Source organism: Triticum dicoccoides, chromosome 5A, assembly GCF_002162155.2.
Source record: "Triticum dicoccoides isolate Atlit2015 ecotype Zavitan chromosome 5A, WEW_v2.0, whole genome shotgun sequence".
In the NCBI taxonomy this organism is placed as follows: Eukaryota; Viridiplantae; Streptophyta; class Magnoliopsida; order Poales; family Poaceae; genus Triticum; species Triticum dicoccoides.
In genome coordinates, this window is record NC_041388.1 from 273235739 (window position 1) to 273260604 (window position 24866).

The following is a 24866-nucleotide window of genomic DNA, read 5'->3' on the forward strand; positions in this document are numbered from 1 at the left end:
TCAATCCAGTTTGAAGATGGCCCCTTTTGAAGCCTTGTACGGAAGGAGGTGCAGGACCCCATTGTCATGTGATGAAGTTGGAGACCGCCAGTTGTTTGGACCGGATTTGATTAAGGAGTCTGAACAGAAAGTGAAATTGATTCGTGATAGGCTCAAGGTAGCCCGGTACAGGCAGAAGAGCTACACAGATTCTAAACACAAGGAGACAGTTTACGAAGTCGGAGACCGGGTTTATCTTCCAGTATCTCCACTTTGAGGAGTTAAGCGCTTTGGAGTTAAGGGAAAGTTAGCGCCACGTTTTGTAGGCCCATACAAAGTTATAGAGCGTATGGAAGAAGTAGCCTATAAGTTGGAATTGCCTGAAGGATTGTCAGGAGTTCACAACGTATTCCACGTTTCCCAGTTGAAGAAGTGCCGCGCAGAGATGGTTGATATACCGCTGAGAGATATAGTGCCGCTGGAAGCGATTCAGTTGGACAGTGATTTGACCTATGAGGAGAAACCAGTCAAGATTCTTGAGTATGCCAGCCGAGTCACCCGCAGCAAGGTTATCAAGTTTTGCAAAGTTCAGTGGAGCCACCACACGGAGAATGAACCCACCTGGGAGCGAGAGGAAAAATTGCTGAAGGACCACCCTCACCTATTTTCTAGCCAACCCGAATCTCGAGGGCGAGATTCATCTTAAGGGGGGTAGGTTTGTAACATCCCAAATTTTCAATTTGGAATGTTATACATTAGATCATCTTTGATATCATATTTTATTGCTTTTGGTGGATCCTATAAATTCTACGCAACTCAAGGACCCTCGGAGAGAGTTGGGAATTTCGTTATTTTCATATTTGAGTTTTCTCAAATTTTGAAATAGGGATCATTTGATTTTATTTATTTTTTCTTCATTTATTTCTGTTATCAAAATATGAGAGAGGGAATAAAATGACTTTCCTAAAATAAAGAAATATTGAGGATTTAATAAAAAAATCAAATAAGATTTTATTTGCTTTTTTATTCGAATTTAGGAAAAAATGCACGTTTTCAAAATTGCATTTAGAGCCAAAAAATGTTCATCCCGTTCTAAATATTTTATTTAGACGGAGAAAATTTGTTTTGATATTTTTAGATTTTTATTCATTTTTCTAGAATTTTTTTAGGCGCAGCGAAATTGTTTAAAAAAACCCGCGCCCGACTGGGCCAAGGGCCCAGCCGAGCCAGGCCGGCCTAGCCGCCGCCGCCTTCCCGCCGGACTCGGGGGAGAGTCTAAGCCAGAGCCACCTCGCTGTCGCCGACCTCCTCCCCAAGTCAGCCCCCTCCCCCTCTTAAATAGCCGCCTCGCCGCCGCCTCTCCTCACCCCCGCCGCCCCGCACCGCAGCCCGCCGCCCTGCCGGAGTCCCGCCGGAGAGCCGCCGCCGCCACCGAGGTAGCCGCCGGCCGGTTTTTGAAAAAAAAAACGATTCGGTTTTTTTTTTAAAACCCTAGTTTCATTTTTTTAAATAAATAGATCGGTTTTTCCGGTTTATTTATTTAGCGAGCGCCCGCTCGTCCGTTCGTTTTAACGAATGTGTTTTTCGCTTAGTTTCTGTTAACGAACGTTTGTTTGTTAACCTGTTCGTCGTTTTCTTTTTCTCGGATTAAATACGCGGTTTTTCTGATCGCGATCCCCGATCTGATGTTCGTTCTAGTTTAACTTTTCGCTCGTTTATCGGAATCAGGCGATTTAAGCGCCTGGAGTTTTGTCTCGAAACCCTCTTTTCGTTTAACCAACTCAAACAAGTTTTTGCCACTGTAAAAATTGCCCTAGATCCAGAATAGTAAACGAAGCTTGTTTCTTTTGCCGTTTGTCTTCGTTGCTTCGTTTGTTTTGATTCTTTTTGCCAACCGGAGTTCTTAAGTTAAACTTTCTGGTTAGATCTTTTATTCGTGTTTTACCTATGCATTAGTTGAGTACTTATTGTATGCTTGTTTGCTTGCGATAGAGTACCCGGAGTGCGCCGCTTGCTACTTCGAATCGCTAGGTTTCCTGGATCATCAGCAAGGCAAGTAACACTTTGATCATACTTCCTACTACCCAGTTTTATTGCATTAGATCAATCCTCACACATTGCATGATTAGGATCTAATTAAATTGTGGGTTCGGGAAGTAGATGAGGTAGTACCTATTACCTGTTTATTATCAAACCTTTGGGAGTTACTCTTACGTTTGCTTATTATGCCATGCTATGCTAGTAGACGTGGATTGGGTGAGTGTATCCATGACATATGTGAGATTGTTAATTAAAGGTTTATCTAAGGTGGCAACCTAAACACACATCTGGGTGGATTGAGGCACCTGGGTATTCCAGCGATTGCCTGTTTTCTTTTGGACCGCCACCCAGACTCAAAGGGATCATGAGATTATTCATACTAGAAACTTCCGTGTGCAGCCACAAGCTATTATGGGCTCTAGCATAGTTGACTAAGTCGTGCGAACTCTTACAGTGGTAGACTAGCAGATGTAGGGGATGTAGGTTGGTATAGTCTACCCGTTCGTAAGGTGCTAGCGCTTCTGAAAGACTATGTCTCGGTCATCCATCTCTCAAACATCGTGTAGTGCGAGAATCCCAACGGAGGAGATCGAGTCTTGTGGGGAAAAGTGCGCAAACCTCTGCAGGGTGTATAAACTAATCATGATTAGTTGTGTCCCCGGTTATGGACATCTTGAGTATCTAGTACCTGGATTATCATTTGAATCTCATCATGTTACTCTAAAATTAATTTTGTTGGGTTTTGTTTAATGATGATACTTAATTGGGATTGAGAATGCTGTCAACCATTCTCAATGTTTAACAACTACCATGATAGTTAAATAAAAATTATTCCTTTGCAGTAGGAAAAAATTGGCTTTACGCAAAGCAGTAACCATAGAGCTTTCCATCAGCCATATATGCATATAGAACAGCTTATTTTATTCCATTACTCTCTATGTGTTACTTTGCCAGCATATTCCATGTGCTGACCCGTTTCGGGCTGCAACGTTAATGTTGCAGACTTTTCAGACGACGATTAAGGTGCCTTTAGGTCATGGTTCTATACTTAGTGATGCCGTTGGAGTTGATGGACTCACTTATCTTCCAAGCTTTCCGCTGTTATTGTTATTAGATGGCCTTAAGCCATATTTATTGTAATAAGTTCTCTTTTGAGACACTCGATGTAATAAGTGTGTGATTGCTACTCTGTTATAAATCCTTCAAGTACTGTGTGGTGTCAGCATTACTGATCCAGGGATGACACCTGAGCACAGAGATTGGACAGTTTGAGGTCTGGTCGCTACAGAGAGAGGGAGGGAGAGGAAGAGGGAGAGGGAGAGGGAGAGGGAGAGAGAGACGCCTTAGGATTAACCATATTCAACACATGTTTTTTTGTTGTTTTGTGTGAACACCGAGGCCATCGCCGGCGAGGGTGAGAAGGAGGATAAGCGGCAACACAAATATGATGCCTTGCAAAAATAAAGGAGATGGATCTATTGTGGTCTTGAGTGATGGTTGTTGAGTTAAGAGCGTGTGTTCTGTTTACTCTCCCGTTGCAACACATGGGCTCTTTTGCTAGTCAATGTAAAAAGACATGAAAGAGGTAGTTCAAATTGATCTCGACCATTATCAACCCAATGAGCTAGATTGTTTCGACATTGAGGGCTCAACATGTTTGGCTTGCAATTAATTTATACCTAATATCAAGTTGAACATTAACCATGATCACTGGTGGAGTTGCGTTAGGGCGAAACTGTGACGCGGCCCGCCCAGTCCAAAGCATTTGCATGAGTAAAAGAGGAGTTCGGTGAGTAAAACAGTGCCTATGTACGACTCAAAGCCCAGTCTGGCCCGCCTTGGCATTTTGTTGTATCTCCGCCACTGACCATGATACCATTAACTTTGCGAAATTTAACAAAGGTTTTCTCGCGGAACTTTACCTAAGTTTATATCTCCACATTACCATTGTTTTTTTTTACAAATTTGGTTAAACTTTATAAAATTTAATTAAAAAAATATGTATGCGGAGTAAATAAAAACAAAAGAAGTACGTAGTGTTGTGCAATCCAAAAGTAGTGGGATCTTTAACCGACCGCGAATCAATGAGTCTGCATACATAATTAACAATTGTGTGTCACCTTCCTCTCTGCCTTTTCATTTGAGCACGTCAATGCTCTCTGCCTTGATGAACATAATTATATTGCGCATTTTTTTAAAGCTTAGATTGATTTGTTCTGCCGTGGGAAGGTGGAATGCCACCGCCACCGCCACCACCACCTTCCTCGTTGCTTCCCTCGCCATCAGAAAACACACCCAGAGCGATCCCACGGCTGAGCATGGATATACAAGAATCAAGGTAGCAGGCTAAAGGGCAAAATCCCGTTTCGCCGCGCGTGCCACAAACTTTGACCTTGCCAGGGAGAAACTTGGGCGCCACACTGCCTGGACGCCTATTTATTATCCATCCTTGGAACATCTGCAACACCAAACACCAAAGAGGAATCCCACCAAAGAAACCAAGAACAGAGCTGAAACATGGAGACCACGGTCCCCGCGGCGACAGCCACCACCAGCTCGAGCGTCGGCCACGGAGCCGGCGGCGGTGCTGCGAGAGTCCTGCTCCTCCCGTACCCGGGGGCGCAGGGCCACACCAACCCGATGCTCCAGCTCGGCCGCCGCCTGGCGTACCACGGCCTCCGCCCCACACTCGTCGCCACCCGCTACGTGCTCTCCACCACCCCGCCCCCCGGCGCGCCCTTCGACGTGGCCGCCATCTCCGACGGCTGCGACGCCGGCGGCATGGCCTCGTGCCCGGACATGGCGGACTACGTCTCGCGGCTGGCGGCCGTGGGCTCCGAGACGCTGCGGGAGCTCCTCCTGTCGGAGGCGCGCGCGGGGCGGCCCGTGCGCGTGCTGGTGTACGACGCTCACCTGGCGTGGGCGCGGCGGGTGGCGCAGGCGTCCGGCGTCGCGGCCGCGGCCTTCTTCTCCCAGCCGTGCGCGGTGGACGTCGTCTACGGGGAGCTGTGGGCGGGGCGGCTGGCGCTGCCGGCGACGGACGGGCGCGCGCTGCTCGCGAGAGGAGCGCTCGGCGTGGAGCTGGGGCCGGAGGACATGCCGCCGTTCGCGGCGGTGCCGGAGTCGCAGCCTTTGTTCCTCAAGGTGTCAGTTGGGCAGTTCGAGGGGCTGGAGGACGCCGACGACGTGCTCGTCAACTCATTCCGCGACCTCGAGCCAAAGGTGAGCCATACTTCTCTGCTCTAGTCACTCGATGGGTTCTGTAAAGACGAAATCACATGAGCGTCTGTAGGACGATAGACTTTCTCTGTATACAAGCTTGAAGAAACCGTCCACAACTAGCCGTGCCCGCCACGCCGCGCCCCGTCGATACGTCACGTGTATATGTTGGAATTTTTCAATCAAAGAACAATAACACATTATAATTTTTGCTAACATATATTGGCCGAAAAGTTTCTACTATTCAGCTTAGTTAACTACCATCGAATTACCTATATTAATTCAATGCATTATTAAACACTATTGGTTACTGAGAAGAAAAATGAAAGAAGAACTATCCATCAACTCCCAAAAGGTGCAGCAGATCTAATCTGATTTTGTAGGAACCTCTTCTTGCGCAACATCAATTTTCTTGGATACTTGCAACAGAATATTTAGCAAGGAGCAGGCATTACACAACTCTATACATTATGAGCCAGAGGGATGATTGTACGACCCAAAAGGAGAGAAACTTAATTAATCATATTCATCATGCATGGCTGGATACTTGTCTACATCACACCTCCACAAAAATGGAAAAGTAAGTATTCCAAAAGTACGACGTATACATTACATGACAACTGACATATATATATATATATATATCAGCTATTCAAAATCCAATGAATTTTCCTGGAAGAAAACTTAGGTAAATTGACTATCTATTCTTTAACCAATAGCCACAAAGCAACATATTCCATAACCACAGGAAGCAGGAGCCGGCATCCTCAGCCAGAGTTGGGTGTACTTGCGGGCGACCTCACCGTCACCAGCCCATCTGCAGGTATGCTAGCTCCACCTCTTCTCTTCTTTGTTGCGAATGCAAAAAGGAGAAGCTCAGATCTGGAGAGTAGCGAATGAGATACAAAATAAATTTAGTTTTATTTTGACGATGTCAATGAGTTAATAAAACTAATTGATAAATTCATGAAGAAGAAACAATTTATAAAATTAGTTCGGCTGATATAAATATAAGCTCACGTGGCACTTAGATGCATCTCCATGGGGTAAGCTTTTCTCAGACATTTACAGTTGGCACCTATATTCTTTCATTATTACTGAAAATAATATTTAGAGCACATGACATCCTACTAAAAAATCAAGACCTCAAGATAACATGCATAGTCACTGCCTAATATCATCCAAGAATTTAGGTGGCACACTGCCATTTCTGTACTACCACAACACTTCTTTGGGTTCCTCACTTAGGTGCCTAGTGCCTACGGACCAGGGCCAACTAATTTATGCACCATATAATACCCTTCTTTTTGAACTGAACTGTAAGATTTTTTAAATATAGGGAAATGGTAAAATTTATCAGATCTTATTGAAATAGTGCCCAGAAGGATCTCAGAACTGACATGTGTTGGGCGATGTCCCTCCCCGCTTGGTGTCCTTGCCCGTCTTGGCACATCTGTGAAAGAAATCATAGAATTGACTTCAAATATCAAAAAGATAGTGCGAAAACCTAAGCTATACAAACTGAATCTAGACCGGCTAAAAAGAAGTCCGATTGTTTGGCTAGTGGTCTTCACAAGGAGTCTTGCCGATTTGACCTTCCACCTCTTATTTAATGACATTCTTCATATGCAATCCAATGGATTGTGGGGGAGGGAGGGATGAGTAGAATATGTAACAGGCCAATTCTGCATTGTATGATTGTATTCTGATATACTTATAAACTAACATGTCTATCTCTGGCATACTTCCCTCTCTGTACCATCATGAGATTCAGGTTCTGCAGAAAGGTTCAAACACGTACATTCATTCTCACCAAATCTCAAATTTGGGGTTTCCAAACAACTGTTGTAGACTGTAGTGCTCTTACAAAATAGATAAAGTAAAAAAGTTCTTGCACAGACCGAGGCAGGCAGCTCTAATCTTGGTTGCAATTTGAGGGCCAATTCTAATGGTATCAGATTGTCAGCACCTGTAACATCCCAAGGGATCAAAATACCAATTCGTGTAAATCATGTCACACCATTAAACATCAATGTTAAATTTACATATCAGTACCGTCAGTAACGAAGACATTAATGAAACAAACAGAATTTGCCCTATCTAATAAAAGTAGAGAGAGCAACATAGATCCACATTCTTCCTGCAGTATGGCCTATCTAATAGAAGTACAAAGAGCAAAATAAATTTGTGTTCTCCCTGCATTCCATGATGTGTGTTTTGCCTTGTAAGCCACCAGAAAAATATGCAGGCGACCGTGAAAGTAACGCTATGCTTGACAATCAAAATTCCAAGTTTCAAACAGGATATGAAGCAAGATCCCCAAACCTGAATTCATATAGGGTTGGCCATTCATACGAAGAACAAATAAAATATTGATTTTCTATACTAATATCAAGGTGGTGGCGATTGACACACAGAGGCCGCAGTTGTTGCGGTGTCGAGCTCAAACGGCATGAGCTCTGCCAGGGACCGCCATTGTGACGCGCATCACATCCACCGTCATCGTCACATTCTGCCGCCACCTCCTGGTTTGCCACCATTCAGCAATAGAACTCCTATGAAATAAACAATCAGAACAAAGCGGGGAAGGAGGATTTCTAGGCTGATCTCCAGGCCGGAAAAAGAATCATGGGAAAAATCTAGTGTACTCGAGGAGCAAGAATTGAATCCAAGGGGAGGTTAGCTCGAGACTGATCAAATGTCCAGACCACGACGGTGGGCGACCTGTACCTGCACTGCTGCCCCTGCCGTCGTTGCTTCCGCCTTCCAGGACAAACAACGACAACACGACATCGAGCAGTGAAAAGAAGGAAGAGTGGAAGCGGAGGAAGAGCGAGGGAAGGAGAGACCTGAGGTGAGAGCATCGTGCCGCTGCCGTCGTCTTGTGTTGCTTCTGCTCGCTACTCCTTGCAGACCCCCTTATTTGCACACGAACAACAAACACACTGCATTATCGCTGCTCGCCATGCCCGTCGTCGGCCCCACGCACCGTCGTTAGCTCTCACCATCTGAAGAGTCCTCTCCTCCTGTCTCCTCCCCTTTGGCAATCCACAGAATCTTCCGACATGGCCGCATAGCGTGGCGCCCTGCTGAGCCCGCTTCTCGCAGGACACGACTCCACTCTGCCGGGTCCACCGTTGTTGCGCTGCTGGCATCGCTGCTCGCTGTGGCGTCGTCCGGCTGCTGCTGCTCCTGAACCCCATAGTCGATCGCCGATCGGAGCCAGAGCAGGGTGTCCCTCATCCGCGCGCGTGAAAGCAGGAGGAGTCCCATCTTGGCACGGTTGTGGCAGACGACGGGCATGGTCGAAAGATGGGAATGGCATGGGGAAGAGGGCCTTTTATAGGCGGTACGACGGTTGAGCGGCGACATGTGGGTGGGGCGGTGGATAAGCGGTAGGCGGCACAGATCGAGAAACCACGAAGCTTCTCGTGATCCTTCCATCCACAGAGAGAAGGACACGCGGAGGAAACGGAGAGAAGAGATAGCGATCTATCTGGGACACGCATGCACACTCCGATATTGGAGTATTTGGAAGAGTCCACAGAAACCACGCAAAACCGGCGGGCCCAGTCAAATCACATGCACGAAGCGACAACAGAACCAGAAGAATGTCCCAAATCCACGTCGAAATCGCTGCCATCATCAGGAAACCCCTCCACGTATCAAATTAATGCACGCTTCGGTCTCTGGTTGGGCAAACTTTTCAACGTGAAACCGCGCTGGCCCACGTGCACCCAATAATGCTAACCGCACCCAACCGCATCCAAGAATTCAGCACACACGTTAACAAAAATTTGATCGCAAGCCTAGAGCCACCAGGCGTTTTTACCCCCCAGCCTACCAAATTAATACCACGCGTCATGTACGCAGTACATCACGGGTCTTTTTCACCCAAGTGGCTGATTCTCACGGCAAAAAGTTTGCCTGGAATAGATGTTTGGTTATTATAAATTGCACACAACACACATGCTGTTTATGGTTGCAGCGCGTGCACATTTTGGGCATAACCAAGAAATGGTAAGCGTAAAATTGCCTCCAAAATACATTCGGACAAGTTATAAACTTATAATGTGGGAGACCATGCTAAGAGGGCTCCTTGGTTCAAAGGATTTTCATAGGACTTTTGAAGAATTAGAATCCTTAGAAAAAATTTCTAAGTTAGATTGTTTGATTCATACTTCCTTTGTCTTAAAATAAGTGTCTCAACTTTGTATTAACTTTAGTACAAAGTTATACTGACGTTAAGACACTTATTTTGAGACGAAGAGAGTATGATTGAATCTCATAGGAATTTTTTCGATGGAATTTTTTGTACTACTTCCCATAGAATAGCATCCATTCTCATTTGTTTTTCTTATGATGCAATCAAACAACACAAAAACCTATAGGATTGAGATGAGTATGACATTTTAATCCTATGTTTTTAGAATTAATCCTATGTTTTTTCTTATGCCCGGGTTTTAGAATCTTGTGAATCAAACACATATACAAAACACGAATTTACTTGTTAGCCAATAACTCGATATAGTACACCATTGTAGTTTTATATGAGTTTATATTTTATATTTATAGTATGAGGAGAACCCATAACATCAAATGAGGTTTGAGATTTGCGGGAGCCTCAATGCGTCTATGCTTGATTTTACTTCACAGAATGTGCATATGTTACCCTAGTGAATAAATATGGCACATCCGGTGTGAGCTGTGAATCGAGTCCATATGCTTCTTTTCCGCGGCGAAATTTATGTGGTTGGGAACAAACAAACTCGCTCCTATGAATAGGTTGTGCCTATGCTCGATTCTGCTTCGTTGGGTTCAAATAGAAATTGATCTTTGACACATTGTCATTTGAGCAGGAGGCAGAGTACATGGAATTAACATGGAGAGCGAAGATGGTTGGCCCAACCATGCCATCATTCTACCTCGACGATGATCGCCTACCATCGAATAAATCATATGGTTTTAACTTTTTCAACGGTGATGCACTGTGCATGGATTGGCTAGAGAAGCAAAGCAATTCATCCGTTGTGCTGGTGTCCTATGGGACCGTCTCTAATTATGATGCAACCCAGCTAGAGGAGCTTGGCAATGGACTGTGCAATTCTGACAAACCTTTTCTTTGGGTTGTAAGGTCCAACGAGGAACACAAGTTATCCAAAGAACTCAGGGAAAAATGTGAGAAGATTGGATTAATTGTCTCATGGTGTCCCCAACTTGAGGTTCTTGCACATAGGGCTATTGGTATGATATCACACAACATATTTCTTTTCATTCTTTGTTGCACAAAGTTATTACAAGATATGACAAAACGATGGTGATAATAATATTTTAGTTTTTAATTCCTGACATACATGCAGGTTGCTTTGTTACCCATTGTGGATGGAACTCGACACTAGAGGCACTTGCTAATGGTGTACCTCTTGTGGGTATTCCGCATTGGGCAGACCAACCCACCATTGCAAAGTATATGGAGAGTGCATGGAGCATGGGTGTGCGTGTACGGAAGGACAATAATGGATATCTAAAGATGGAGGAGGTTGAGAGGTGCATTAGAGAGATGATGGATGTGGAGAGAAATGATAAGTACAAAAGAAATGCTGTGAAGTGGATGCAAAAGGCCAAGGAGGCAATGCGGGAAGGAGGAAGTTCAGACAAGAATATCGCTGAATTCGCTACCAAATATTCATCAATATAAAGTTTGAACAATGTTGTACTTTAATATAAGCAAGTAGACAGTGATTTTGGCCTTATAAAAGTTTAGAGTGACTGACATTTTTCATATGTAATTGTAGTGATATCTTCTTCAAATTTAAAAGTATGTTGGACTTTATACCACGTGCGGTTTTTTAACATGTTATATGTGATTCTGGTCTGGAAAGTGCACTACATTATTTGTAGATAGCCCTCTCCCCCAATTATTACTTGGCATTTATCAAAGTAGGAGGTGAGGGTTCCTAAAGAAAATACTCTCTCATGTGTCATGCATGACAATAAATGGTACCACCTATAATACTATGCATTATGTATATAGTATCATACACTAGTATCATATACATGATACTAGTATATGATACTCTCCACTATGGCCAGCCTAACACAATAAGGTTGGTCGTAATGATAGTATCATAACTAGTATCATGCATGCCAACTAGACAATTTTGATGAGGTGTCATAGTATTAAATGAAGAAAGAGAGGGTGGAGTATCATATCATGATACCATATTATAATAAATTCTATGCTACTTTGTGTCATGCATGACAATAAATAAAGTGCTACATGATACTAATATGTGATACTATGCATTAGGGAGGTAGTATCATACACTAGTATCATATGCATGATACTAGTATATGATACTCCCCATTACAACCAGCCTGAGGGATCTAAAATAAAAAATAAATACAAACATAGTTATGCAATAAATAGTGCTTCAAAATAAGTGTGCGACATGTCAAAATGGCGGACAAGACTTGCCTACTCCCCCGGCGTGCGCCCATCCGTGCTCCCGCATACGTGGCATGATTTGATTGGAATAAAATAAGACCCGACCCCACCCCCTTAAAATCAAGGGAGAGATGATTAGATTAGAAAAAAAAAGAAAAAGACAGCCGTAGGATGAAGTGGGTGCACGGATGAGAGCATGAGGAAGGAGCGGGCAAGCCGAATCCCAAAATGGCACATTTGTCGACGACAATCGAGGAATGAAAGGATACCTTGTCTAACCTGCCACCTCACACTAAGCCTATATAAGGCACGAACTAGCCGAGACCAGCACATTAGTAATTTCGTCGAGTTTAGAAAAAGGTACATGTCATTCTTTCTAAAGAGAATTAAATGGAAAAAATATATAAAAAACTAAACATCTTTTTTTGAAAAGAAAGATGACCCCCAGTCTCTGCATCTGAAAGATGTATACAACCATTTTATTAATTATTCTTGAGGACTTTATAAAATAGTACAACAATATATCTGAATCCGTTATCTTATAAACATCTGTCGTTACTTTAATCCATATGATGAAAAAGTGTAAACTGGGCCAAATATTCAGACCTCTCACATAAGCCTAACATCTAAAGCTGAAGGCCCCGACCGAGCCATATACCGGGTTCAGGGCACAAACCGGTTCGACGCACTCACATGTGTCGTCGCCGCCATCTTTCACTAGTCCGTCTTAAAAGCAGATTGAGGTTCCAACCTTGGCAGGTCCCTTTGTCATCGACGCCAATGACGCCAAACGACAAACTCCACCTACGCGAGTCCATCTCCAAACAATGGACGCAGATCCATACTAGGATAGCCCCCGTCGTCGCCCACCACCCGTAAGCGTCACCCAACACCAAAGTTCCCAAGCGGCGCCTTCAAGAAGGGGATGGCGCCGTGAGCGCTGTCACCGTCCAACAAAATTAGGGCTTCCGTGTTAGAATAAATCCGAGGCATACCGTCGATCATCCGAGGACCAAGCAATCACACAAGCACGACACCGAGATTTGTTAACGAGGTTCACCGATATGGCTACATCCCAGGGCCTGACTACGGGCGCTCCTCCCCGTGACACCGTCACAATAGCGCACCCTGGCCACCCGGGCGTCGGCACACGTCGCCGGCTCCCCCCTTGCGCGCCTGTGCTATTATGTTGGCATAGGTTACATCGTGTGTCTAGCCCGGCTATATATGAGAGGCTTAGGATACAAGTGTCCTACTAGGACACGACTCCACATCCTATCTAAACACAATACTACTACAAGTCCAACTGTAACCTACCTTGTACACTATATTCGACACAACTCTAACAAACTCCACCTTGGCGAATATTCTCCACTACCTTGAATTCGTCAATGCGTCAAACTTTCATGTACATTGGACTTGAGCTTATCCCATGAGTACCGCTGCTACTTCAAAGACTCCATATGATTCCACCCGCAACTTGTAGTCCCTTCTTTTCATGACCACAGTCAACACTCGAGCAAAATCAAGTTCCTTGTTACTCTAGTTTGTGCTCCCAACTTTCAGAGTATCCGTCAACGCCATCACACACCGATCACTAACATGCGTGAAAGTGAACAACTTACATATTGGGTGTCACACATAAGAGTTGCCCGAACTCAACATCACCGCTCCTTTCTTGACAGCCTGTCTGAAACTTGAAGAAATTTCACCATTGCTTGTAGCCATCCCGAGTCAAATTCGTAGTTGTCTCACCACATGTATGACCACCAGAGCCATGGTCCGTCTCCATGCACCATGCATAGCGCACGCCTCGCCGCTATTATCGCGTCGAGCCTCCGCTGTCCCGGTCGAGTCTCAAGGGTTGCGAACCCACACCACTCAACCCTCACTGCAGAGTACCACCGATCATCGCCGAACGATGACGAATTTCACACTTCCATCAGACCACTGGGCTCCAGTCCGAACTGCATGTCACTCGCTTTTTTCCCTTACTGAATAGGCTTCGACTCTATGTGCACTTACGTCGTAGCCCTTCAATTAGCACCGAGTGAAGTCCTCTAGACTCCAGCTCCACCTTCAACATGACTCCATGGTAGATGATCAATCCACCCCCGCGCCTCGTCGACTTCAAGCTCTCATGTGCACCGTCTTGAATCAACCCCGCGCCATAGTCTTGTGGAAGCCACACAAGTCCTCAGACCTGCGCCACGTGTTTCCACGCCCCAGAAGTCGGTCACCATCAGCATCACGCTCCTATGTCGCTGTCGCCAATCTCACCACCGTCTTCTGTACCAACCGACTCACGTCGATCCGTCAGACTATCTAGTCCAACCAAGCCGAACTTCTCCGACTGCATGACACGCTCGGGGCTCCCAAATCGTCCACCACGAATTTTCATCCATCACATGATAATTTCATCTTAGCTGACATGACTTCCCGCAACACCCTCAAGCATCCATGTTGTGCCCCTTGATTCCACCACCGGAAACTAAACACCTATACATTAGTTCATGCATCCCTTCACACACGAATGACTTTATTCCAGTTATCTGTGCATTCCCCCGAGGCACTTGCTCCAATCATCCTTGCATTGGCAGGATGCTCCCGCTTTGCATCCACTCCACCCCACGCCACGCCACGCCACAGCGCACAGCACTGTTGTTGCTTTGGATGCGCTAGCCCAGATTGGCTGTGCTGTGCGTCTCCGAGGGACCCCATGCCCACCCGAGTCCCAACCACCATGACAGTTGACAGGCACGGGTCTCGCCTCTCCCTCGGCCCCGGGGAAGAAATCTTTCGATCAAGTCCAGAACGGCAGCTGAAACCACACCATTGAAATTTTCTCAATTGTACGATGCTACAACAGTTCAGTTCTGGAAAGTTAATCGTTCAGAATTGACTAGCGAACGTTCCTTCCTTCCAGTTCCAGGTGAACTGGAGCAGCACCCAACTCTGACCGTCCGACGGCAGCAGGCCAGCAGCCGGGGTTGATGGATTCCGCTCCCCAAAACCGCCACGTTTACTCCAAATCCAAACTTAAAACAACTTTTAACCATCCACTGCTACTACTACATACGAGTACTCCACTGGGATCGTGCTGTCCGCAGTTGCCGGCGGCGCTCCGTCCGCGAAGTGCAATGCTTCTTCCTCGTGACAGCAATGGCGACGCCGCCGCCGCGCGCGCCCCGTTACTCGCCAGCTACCGCGTCCCACAACCCGACCCCCTCCTAGACAAGCCTCGTCGGTCAGAATGGCTCGGTTTCTGGCGCGGCGGCCCGGCGTCGGAGGTGGATTGGGGCTCCGTGCGCGCGACGTGCAGGGAGTGGATCAAGCACCCCATGAACATCGCGCTGCTGCTCTGGCTCCTCTGCGTGGGCGCCTCCGGCGGCATGCTCGCGCTCCTCCTCCTCGGGCTCCTCGACCGGGCGTTCCCGGCGCCGGCGGCGAGGGCGCACTGGGTCGAGGTCAACAACCAGGTGCTCAACGCGCTCTTCACGCTCATGAGCCTCTACCAGCACCCGGCACTTTTCCACCACGCCTTCCTGCTCTGCCGCTGGCGCCTGCCCGGCGACGCCGCCGAGCTCCGCGCCGCCTACTGCGGCAAGCAGGGCGGTGGCCCACCGCGCCGCGGCGAGCGCGCGCACATGGCCGTCGTCGTCGCGCTGCTCCACCTCACCGTCGTCTGCCAGTACGCGCTGTGCTGGCTCTACTGGGGCTTCACCGAGAGGTCCCGCCCCGAGCTCGCGGAGGACGGCTTCTTCGCGCTCGGCGTCGGTGCGCCGTTCGCCGCCGTCGTGTACACCGTGTGCAGCCCGCTGGGAAAAGACCCGTGCGGCGACCTCGCCGCGTCCTCCGACGCCGCCCCGCTGAGGCAGCAATGCCCCACCAAGGCGGCGCACGCCGTGGCGGTGGTCGAGCCGGAGTGGGCGGGCGGCATGTTCGACTGCGGCGGGGGCGCGGCGGCGGGGTGCTGCCTCTCCCTCTCCTGCACCTTCTGCGTTTTCGGGTGGAACGCGGAGAGGCTCGGCTTCGGCAACGCGTGCGTGCACGCCACCACGTTCGCGCTCCTATGCTTCGCGCCGCTGTGGGTGTTGGGCGTCACGGCGCTCCACGTCCACGACGTGGCCGTCGGCGACGTACTCGGTAGCGCCGGCGTGCTGCTCTGCGCCGGCGGCCTCCTCTACGGCGGGTACTGGAGGATCCAGATGAGGAGAAAGTTCCGGCTCCCGGGGAGCGCCGCCTGCTGCGGCTCCAAGTCGGCCACGGACTACGCACGGTGGCTGTTCTGCTGGCCGTGCGCGCTGGCGCAGGAGGTGCGCACGGCGAGCCGCTACCACATCGAAGACGAGAGCTTCTTCCACAGGAAGGCCGTCGCCGCCGCCACGAACGACGAGCCAGTGCTCACCGCGCCGCACAGGATTGCGATTGCGGCGTCGGATCACGAGGGGTCATCAAAATCAGACGGGCACTTGGTGGTGGTTGTACATGACGAAATGGTTCCACCGGCTGTGGTTCAGGTTGCGGTGGCGGGGGACGATGGCACATGCGAGCAATGCAATGTCGTTCGTGTTGAGAAGAAGATGGAGGCGATCGACGTGGTAGAGGAGGATGGATCGTCTTTGTTGGCTTCCAATGGAGAAATGGTGGACCATGGATTGTCTGGTGGAAGGTGGAGGGTGGAGAAGGCGAGGAGGATGATCAATGTGGTCACCATGGTGTCCTTGCTCGTCCTTTTGTACACAAGGGGATTTATTCTTTAGGGGGGCATTGAATTTAAAGATGATTTTTTGCGGAAAAAAGAATTTAAAGATTATTATGTAAATAGTTTTAGGATTTTACTGTTTGCATAGAGCAACAAGATTCACAATCAACTGTACATAACTCTGTAATTCGCGACCGCAGTTGCAGTTTGCAAAGTATAGCATGTATTCCCTCCGTTCTGAATTACTTGTCGCAAGTATGAATGTATCTAGATGTATTTTAGTTCTAGATATATCCGTTTCTGTGACGAGTAATTTGAAACGGAGGGAATATCAGATTACAAAGTATAACCTTTGATTTTTTTTTTGCAGGGCTGTGATTTTTTTTCAAGAGTGTACATCACCGTAGGTATACATACACCAACAAGAAAACCTTAGTCTACTCCCTCACGGATCTACGCGGCCCTACCACTCCCACACCGGCTTGTTTCCAAGCCTTGATCTCCTCTAGAATTTGTTGCACTTGGAGTTCTGATATGTTCCACAAGATTGAACACCCTCGCGTTCCTTTGTTTCCACATATGCCAGGCGGTGGCGAACACCATTGAGTCGAAACCCCATTTGTCCGGCTGTCCAAAACTGTCCCGTGTCCGAGCTCACCATTCTATGGAAGAATCATTCACCTCCAGAATGACCACGTTCACCTGCAGCATGTTGAAACAACCATTCCACACCTCGCATTGAGTGACAATGTGATTCACATTGTCTTCATCCTACAAACATGTGTAGCACGCCGAGGGTGCTGAAGGAAATATGCGCTAGAAGCAATAATAAAGTTGTTATTTTATATTTTCTTATATCATGATAAATATTTATTATTCATGCTAGAATTGTATTAACCGGAAATTTGATACATGTGTGGATACATAGACAAAACACCGTGTCCCTAGTAAGCCTCTACTAGACTAGCTTGTTAATCAAAGATGGTTAAGTTTCTTAACCATAGACATGTGTTGTCATTTGATAAAGGGGATCACATCATTAGGAGAATGATGTGATGGACAAGACCCATCCGTTAGCTTAGCATATTGATCGTTCAGTTTTATTGCTATTGCTTTCTTCATGTCAAATACATATTCCTTCGACCATGAGATTATGCAACTCCCGGATACCGGAGGAATGCCTTGTGTGCTATCAAACGTCACAACGTAACTGGGTGATTATAAAGATGCACTACAGGTATCTCCGAAGGTGTTTGTTGGGTTAGCATAGATCAAGATTAGGATTTGTCACTCTGAGTATCGGAGAGGTATCTCTGGGCCCTCTCGGTAATGCACATTATAAGAAGCCTTGCAAACAAAGTGACTAATGAGTTAGTTACAAGATGATGTATTACAGAACGGGTAAAGAGACTTGCCGGTAACGAGGTTGAACTAGGTATATGGATACCGACGATCGAATCTTGGGCAAGTAACATACCAATGGACAAAGAGAATTATGTATGTTGTCATAACGGTTCAACCGATAAAGATCTTCGTAGAATATGTAGGAGTTGATACGTCTCCAACGTATCTATAATGTTTGATTGTTCCATGCTATTATATTATCTATCTTGGATGTTCCATATGCATTTATATGCTATTTTATATGATTTTTGGGACTAAACTATTCACCTAGAGCCAGTACCCGTTTCTGTATTTTCCTTATTTTTGAGTTTCGCAGAAAAGGAATATCAAATGGAGTCCAATTGACCTGAAACTTTACGATGATTTTTTATGGACCAAAAAAAGCCCATAGAGTACCGGAGATGCACCACAGGAGTCCCGAGGGCACTACAAAGGGTGGGCGGCGCCCCCCCCCCTAGGGCGCCCCTAACCTTGTGGGCCCCTGATGGACTCCCCTGACTTGTTCTCGATGCCAACACCTTTTATATATCCCCAAACCTCCAGAACAGAACCTAGATCGGGAGTTCCGCCGCCGCAAGCCTCTGTAGCCACAAAAAACCAATTGGGACCTTGTTCCGGCACCCTGTCGGAGGGGGAAATCATCACCGGTGGCCATCTTCATCATCCCGACGCTCTCCATGATGAGGAGGGAATAGTTCACCTCGGGGTTGAGGGTATGTACCAGCAACTATGTGTTTGATCTCTCTTTCTCTCTCTCTCTCTCGTGTTCTTGATTTGGCACGATCTTGATGTACCGCGAGCTTTGCTATTATAGTTGGATCTTATGATGTTTCTCCCCCTCTACCTTCTTGTAATGGATTGAGTTTTTCCTTTGAAGTTATCTTATTGGATTGAGTCTTTAAGGATTTGAGAACACTTGATGTATGTCTTGCATGTGCTTATCTATGGTGACAATGGGATATTCACGTGATCTACTTGATGTATGTTTTGGTGATCAATTTGCGGGTTCTGTGATCTTGTGAATTTATGCATAGGGGTTGGCACACGTTTTCGTCTTGACTCTCCGGTAGAAACTTTGGGGCACTCTTTGAAGTTCTTTGTGTTGGTTTGAATAGATGAATCTGAGATTGTGTGATGCATATCGTATAATCAAACCCGCGGATACTTGTGGTGACATTGGAGTATCTAGGTGACATCAGGGTTTTGGTTGATGTGTGTCTCAAGGTGTTATTTTAGTATGAACTCTAGGGCTATTTGTGACACTTATAGGAATAACCCAATAGATCGATCAGAAAGAATAACTTTGAGGCGCTTTCATACCCTATAGTAATCTCTTCATTTATTCTCCACTATTAGTGACTTTGGAGTGACTCTTTGTTGCACGTCTGATACGTCTCCGTCGTATCTACTTTTCCAAACACTTTTGCCCTTGTTTTGGACTCTAACTTGCATGATTTGAATGGAACTAACCCGGACTGACGCTGAAACAAACATTCTCGGAATGACCTGAAACTTCACGGAGCAACTTTTTGGAAAATATAAAAAATACCTGCAAAATATGAAGGCCAGGGGCCCACCACCTGTCCACGAGGGTGGGGGCGCGCCTGCCCCCCTAGGGTGCGCCCCCTACCTCGTGGCCCCCCTGGAGCTCCTCCGACTCCAACTCCAACTCTATATATTGTGTTTCGGGGAGAAAAAATCAGAGAGAAGAATTCATCGCGTTTTACGATACAGAGCCGCCGCCAAGCCCTAAAACCTCTCGGGAGGGCTGATCTGGAGTCCGTTCGGGGCTCCGGAGAGGGGAATCCGTCGCCATCATCATCATCAACCATCCTCCATCACCAATTTCATGATGCTCACCGCCGTGCGTGAGTAATTCCATCATAGGCTTGCTGGACGGCGATGGGTTGGATGCAATCTATCATGTAACCGAGTTAGTTTTGTTAGGGTTTGATCCCTAGAATCCACTATGTTCTGAGATTGATGTTGCTATGACTTTGCTATGCTTAATGCTTGTCACTAGGGCCCGAGTACCATGATGTCAGATCTGAACCTATTATGTTTTCATCAATATATGAGAGTTCTAGATCCTATCTTGCAAGTCTATAGTCACCTATATGTGTTACGATCCGTTAACCCCGAAGTGACAATAATCAGGATACTTATCGGTGATGACCGTAGTTTGAGGAGTTCATGTATTCACTATGTGTTAATGCTTTGTTCCGGTACTCTATTAAAAGGAGGCCTTAATATCCCTTAGTTTCCGTAAGGACCCCGCTGCCACAGGAGGGTAGGACAAAAGCTGTCATGCAAGTTCTTTTCCATAAGCACGCATGACTATATTCGGAATACATGCCTACATTACATTGATGAACTGGAGCTAGTTCTGTGTCACCCTAGGTTATGACTGTTACATGATGAACCGCATCCGGCATAATTCTCTATCACCGATCCATTTCCTACGAGCTTTCCATATATTGTTCTTTGCTTATTTACTTTTCCGTTGCTGTTGCTATCATCACTACAAAATACCAAAAACATTACTTTTACTACTGTTACCTTTTGCTACCGTTACCACTACTATCATATTACTTTGCTACTAAATACTTTGCTGTAGATACTAAGTTTCCAAGTGTGGTTGAATTGACAACTCAACTGCTAATACTTGAGAATATTCTTTGGCTCCCCTTGTGTCGAATCAATAAATTTGGGTTGAATACTTTACCCTCGAAAACTATTGTGATCCCCTATACTTGTGGGTTATCAAGACTATTTTCTGGCGCCGTTGCCGGGGAGCATAACTCTATTCTTTGAGTCACTTGGGATATATATCTGCTTATCATTATGAAGAACTTGAAAGATCCAAGAACCAAGATTTATCCCTCAACTACGAGGGGAGGTAAGGAACTGCCATCTAGCTCCGCACTTGATTCACCTTCTGTTTTGAGTAAGCTTGCGACACCTAAACCTACTTCTGCTATTCGTTCTGATATGTCGCATGTTATTGATGATGCCACTTCTGCTATACATGATACTTATGATGAAACTACTTCTATGCTTGATACTACTGTGCCACTTGGTGAATTTCTTGATGAACAACTTGCTAGGGCTAGAGAGATTGAAAATATTGAATCTGATAATACTGATGAAATTGATGATGAAGACTTGCCTGTTATTCCTGAGGGTTATGTTTTTGATAAAGAAGCTTCTTTAGCTATTTTAGCTTGCAAAGATAGATGAGAACTCAAGAGGTTATTAGCTAAATGGAATAAGCATCTCTAAATGCTAGAATGAAACCTGACCCTGCTTTTGCTACTTCACCTATCTGTGTTACTGATAAGGATTATGAATTCTCTGTTCATCCTGATATAATTACTTTGGTTGAATCTGATCCTTTCCATGGCTATGAATCTGAAACTGTTGTGGCACATCCTACTAAATTAAATGATATAGCCACCCTGTTCACTACTGATGAGAGAACTCGCTACTTTTATATCCTTAAAATATTTCCGTTCTCATTAAAGGGTGATGCTAAGATATGGTTTAATTCTCTTGATCCTGGTTGTGTGCGTAGTCCCCAAGATATGATTTATTACTTCTCTGCTAAATATTTCCCTGCTCATAAGAAACAAGCTGCCTTAAGGGATATATATAATTTTGTGCAAATTGAAGAAAAGAGTGATACGTCTCCAACATATCTATAATTTTTTATTGCTCCATGCTATATTATCTATTGTTTTGGACATTATTGGGCTTTATTATCCACTTTTATATTATTTTGGGACTAACCTATAAACCGGAGGCCCAGCCCAGAATTGCTATTTTTTTGCCTGTTTTAGGGTTTCGAAGAAAAGGAATATCAAACGGAGTCCAAACGGAATGAAACCTTCGTGAACGTGATTTTATCAACGAACAAGACGCGGGAGACTTGGACCCTATGTCAAGAAAGAAAAGAGGAGGCCACAAGGTAGGGGGCGCGCCTACCCCCCCACGCGCGCCCTCCACCCTCGTGGGCCCCCTATTGCTCCACCGACGTACTCCTTCCTCCTATATATACCTACATACCCCCAAACGATCAGATACGGAGCCAAAACCCTAATTCCACCGCTGTAACTTTCTGTATCCACGAGATCCCATCTTGGGGCCTGTTCCGGAGCTCCGCCGGAGGGGGCATTGATCACGGAGGGCTTCTACATCAACACCATAGCCCCTCCGATGAAGTGTGAGTAGTTTACCTCAGACCTACGGGTCCATAGTTATTAGCTAGATGGCTTCTTCTCTCTTTTGGATCTCAATACAATGTTCTCCCCCTCTCTTGTGGAGAACTATTCGATGTAATCTTCTTTTTTGCGGTGTGTTTGTTGAGATCGATGAATTGTGGGTTTATGATCAAGTCTATCTATGAACAATATTTGAATCTTCTGTGAATTCTTTTATGTATGATTGGTTATCTTTGCAAGTCTCTTCGAATTATCAGTTTGGTTTGGCCTACTAGATTGATCTTTCTTACAATGGGAGAAGTGCTTAGCTTTGGGTTCAATCTTGCCGTGTCCTTTCCTAGTGACAGTAGGGGCAGCAAGGCACGTATTGTATTGTCGCCATCGAGGATAACAAGATGGGGTTTTCTTCATATTGCATGAGTCTATCCCTCTACATCATGTCATCTTGCTTAAGGCGTTACTCTGTTTTTAACTTAATACTCTAGATGCATGCTGGATAGCGATCGATGAGTGGAGTAATAGTAGTAGATGCAGGCAGGAGTCGGTCTACTTGTCTCGGATGTGATGCCTATATACATGATCATACCTAGATATTCTCATAACTATGCTCAATTCTGTCAATTGCTCAACAGTAATTTGTTCACCCACCATAGAATACTTATGCTCTCGAGAGAAGCCACTAGTGAAACCTATGGCCCCGGGTCTATCTTTATCATATGAATCTCCTATTACTTAGTTATTTCCTTTTGCTTTTACTTTGCATCTTCATCACAAAAATACCAAAAATATTATCTTATCATATCTATCAGATCTCACTCTTGTAAGTGGCCTTATAGGGATTGACAACCCCTATTTGCGTTGGTTGCGAGGATTTATTTGTTTTGTGCAGGTACGAGGGACTCGCGCGTAGCCTCCTACTGGATTGATACCTTGGTTCTCAAAAACTGAGGGAAATACTTACGTTAATTTGCTGCATCATCCCTTCCTTTTCGGGGAAAACCAACGCAGTGCTCAAGAGGTAGCAAGAAGGATTTCGGGCGCCGTTGCCGGGGAGGTCTACACAAAAGTCAACATACCAAGTACCCATCACATACCCTTATCTCCCGCATTACATTATTTGCCATTTGCCTCTCGTTTTCCTCTCCCCCACTTCACCCTTGCCGTTTTATTTGCCCTCTCTCTCTCTCTCTATCCTCCCTCTCTTTCGCCATTTGCCTCTTTTTGCTTGCTTGCTTTTTGTTTGCTTGTGTGTTAGTTTGCTTGCTTGTCACGATGGCCCAAGATAATACTAAATTGTGTGACTTCACCAATACCAACAACAATGATTTTATTAGCACTCCGATTGCTCCTCTTACCGATGCTGAATCTTGTGAAATTAATACTGCTTTGCTGAATCTTGTCATGAAAAATCCGTTTTCCCGCCTTCCTAGTGAAGATGTCGTTACCCATCTAAATAGCTTCGTTGATTTGTTTGACATGCAAAAGAATAAAGATGTGGATAATTATATTGTTAAATTGAATCTATTTCCTTTTCCACTTAGAGATCGTGCTAAAGCTTGGTGATGGGGTTATGTACCTAGGGTAGGGTCATGGACCTGACCTAAGTAACTTACCCCAAGACATCCTTAGAAGAGGTCGCCTTCCAGTCGACCAACGAGGATTCACTCGACTGGTCTGAAGGACTCGACCACGAAGACTCACTCGACCACCAGGAGGTCAAGAGGCACTCTGCACTGCAACGGCCTGTAATCAAGTAGACCTTATGATAGTAAAGGCCTTTATGTGGGGCGTTACCAGTAACACCCCAGACTTAACTCACCTTAAACCCTCTCCTACGTGGGCTGGCTGGGGTCCTGGCGCACTCTATATAAGCCACCCCCCTCCACAGGCAGAAGGGTTCGGCACCTTGTAATTCATACATTCATAATCCACTCGACCGCCTCCGGGCTCCGAGACGTAGGGCTGTTACTTCTTCCGAGAAGGGCCTGAACTCGTACATCCTTTGTGCTTACAACCTCTCCATAGCTAGGACCTCGCCTCTCCATACCTACCCCCCACTCTACTGTCAGGCTTAGAACCACGACAGTTGGCGCCCACCTTGGGGCCGGTGTTTTAGCGATTTTGTGGAGAAGTTGCGATTCTTCCGAGTACTCTCATCATGGTGTCTGCTGGAGTTTTGGTCAAGGGTCAAGAGATCCGTCTCGGCACTCTCACCTTCATCGCCGACGACTCCGCATGGCTCCAGGAGGCTCCACTCGACGTAGACGCGCTTCCCGTCCGCGGTGCGACGCATTTTTGCGCATGTGTCCGCGGCGTTCTGCTGCGGCAACCGTCGACCCAGTATCGGTCGGCTCCTCCATCGTCCACCCTCCCGGTCTCCCGCCAGCGCAAGCGCTCAGGCCGGTCGAGGCTTCAACGATGGGTGAGTCACGCGGTGGCTCGCCAATCGGCCACTACACAAGTTGCGGCAATCGAGCCCAACGAATCTCTCTACGGCTTGTTCGATCAGTCGACTGGCTCCGGAGAGACTGCATCCGAGTGCGGGAGCAGTGATCCAGCGGCGGAAATCTTGATGGTCGACGGGCCCCACAGCCCTCCTGGCTTCGCCCGTGGTGGTGGAGCAGGTGACGGCGGCGACCCTGCACGAGACTACGAAGAGTACCAGCCCGAGCCACTCGACTCTCTGCAAAGAGAAGAGCTTCGCCGCAGGAACGAGGATCCCCTGCGTATTCCCATCGCAGGAGAAACCCCCGAGGCTCGTGCCTTGGAGGAGGCGCGTCTGGCCAATTTGGCCGAGCGCACTCGACTGGAGAACCTTCAGCGAGCACTCGACGAGCGCGCGCGGCAACGA

The 24866-nt window shown here is 46.4% G+C and overlaps 2 protein-coding genes across 4 annotated transcripts; both read left to right on the plus strand.

The window, feature by feature from the left end:
* The first annotated feature begins 4470 nt into the window (after positions 1 to 4470).
* LOC119300973 (UDP-glucosyltransferase UGT13248) lies at positions 4471 to 11099 on the plus strand. Of its 3 annotated transcripts, XM_037577878.1 has the most exons (5): positions 4471 to 5241; positions 5987 to 6061; positions 10098 to 10218; positions 10373 to 10482; positions 10599 to 10731. In XM_037577878.1, exons 1-4 carry the CDS (start codon positions 4537 to 4539, stop codon positions 10432 to 10434), a joined length of 963 nt encoding a protein of 320 aa, XP_037433775.1. In that variant the 5' UTR covers positions 4471 to 4536; the 3' UTR covers positions 10435 to 10482; positions 10599 to 10731. The 3 variants fall into 3 exon arrangements, with proteins under 3 accessions (XP_037433775.1, XP_037433773.1, XP_037433774.1); XM_037577876.1 differs by having other exon boundaries at positions 4474 to 5241; positions 10098 to 10482; positions 10599 to 11099; XM_037577877.1 differs by lacking the exon at positions 5987 to 6061 and having other exon boundaries at positions 4475 to 5241; positions 10098 to 10482; positions 10599 to 11098.
* Positions 11100 to 14826: 3727 nt separating this feature from the next.
* On the plus strand, positions 14827 to 16583 carry LOC119299424. Its single transcript, XM_037576659.1, has one exon. The coding sequence runs from the start codon at positions 14827 to 14829 to the stop codon at positions 16447 to 16449; it is 1623 nt and encodes a 540-aa protein (XP_037432556.1). The 3' UTR covers positions 16450 to 16583.
* Positions 16584 to 24866: the final 8283 nt, after the last annotated feature.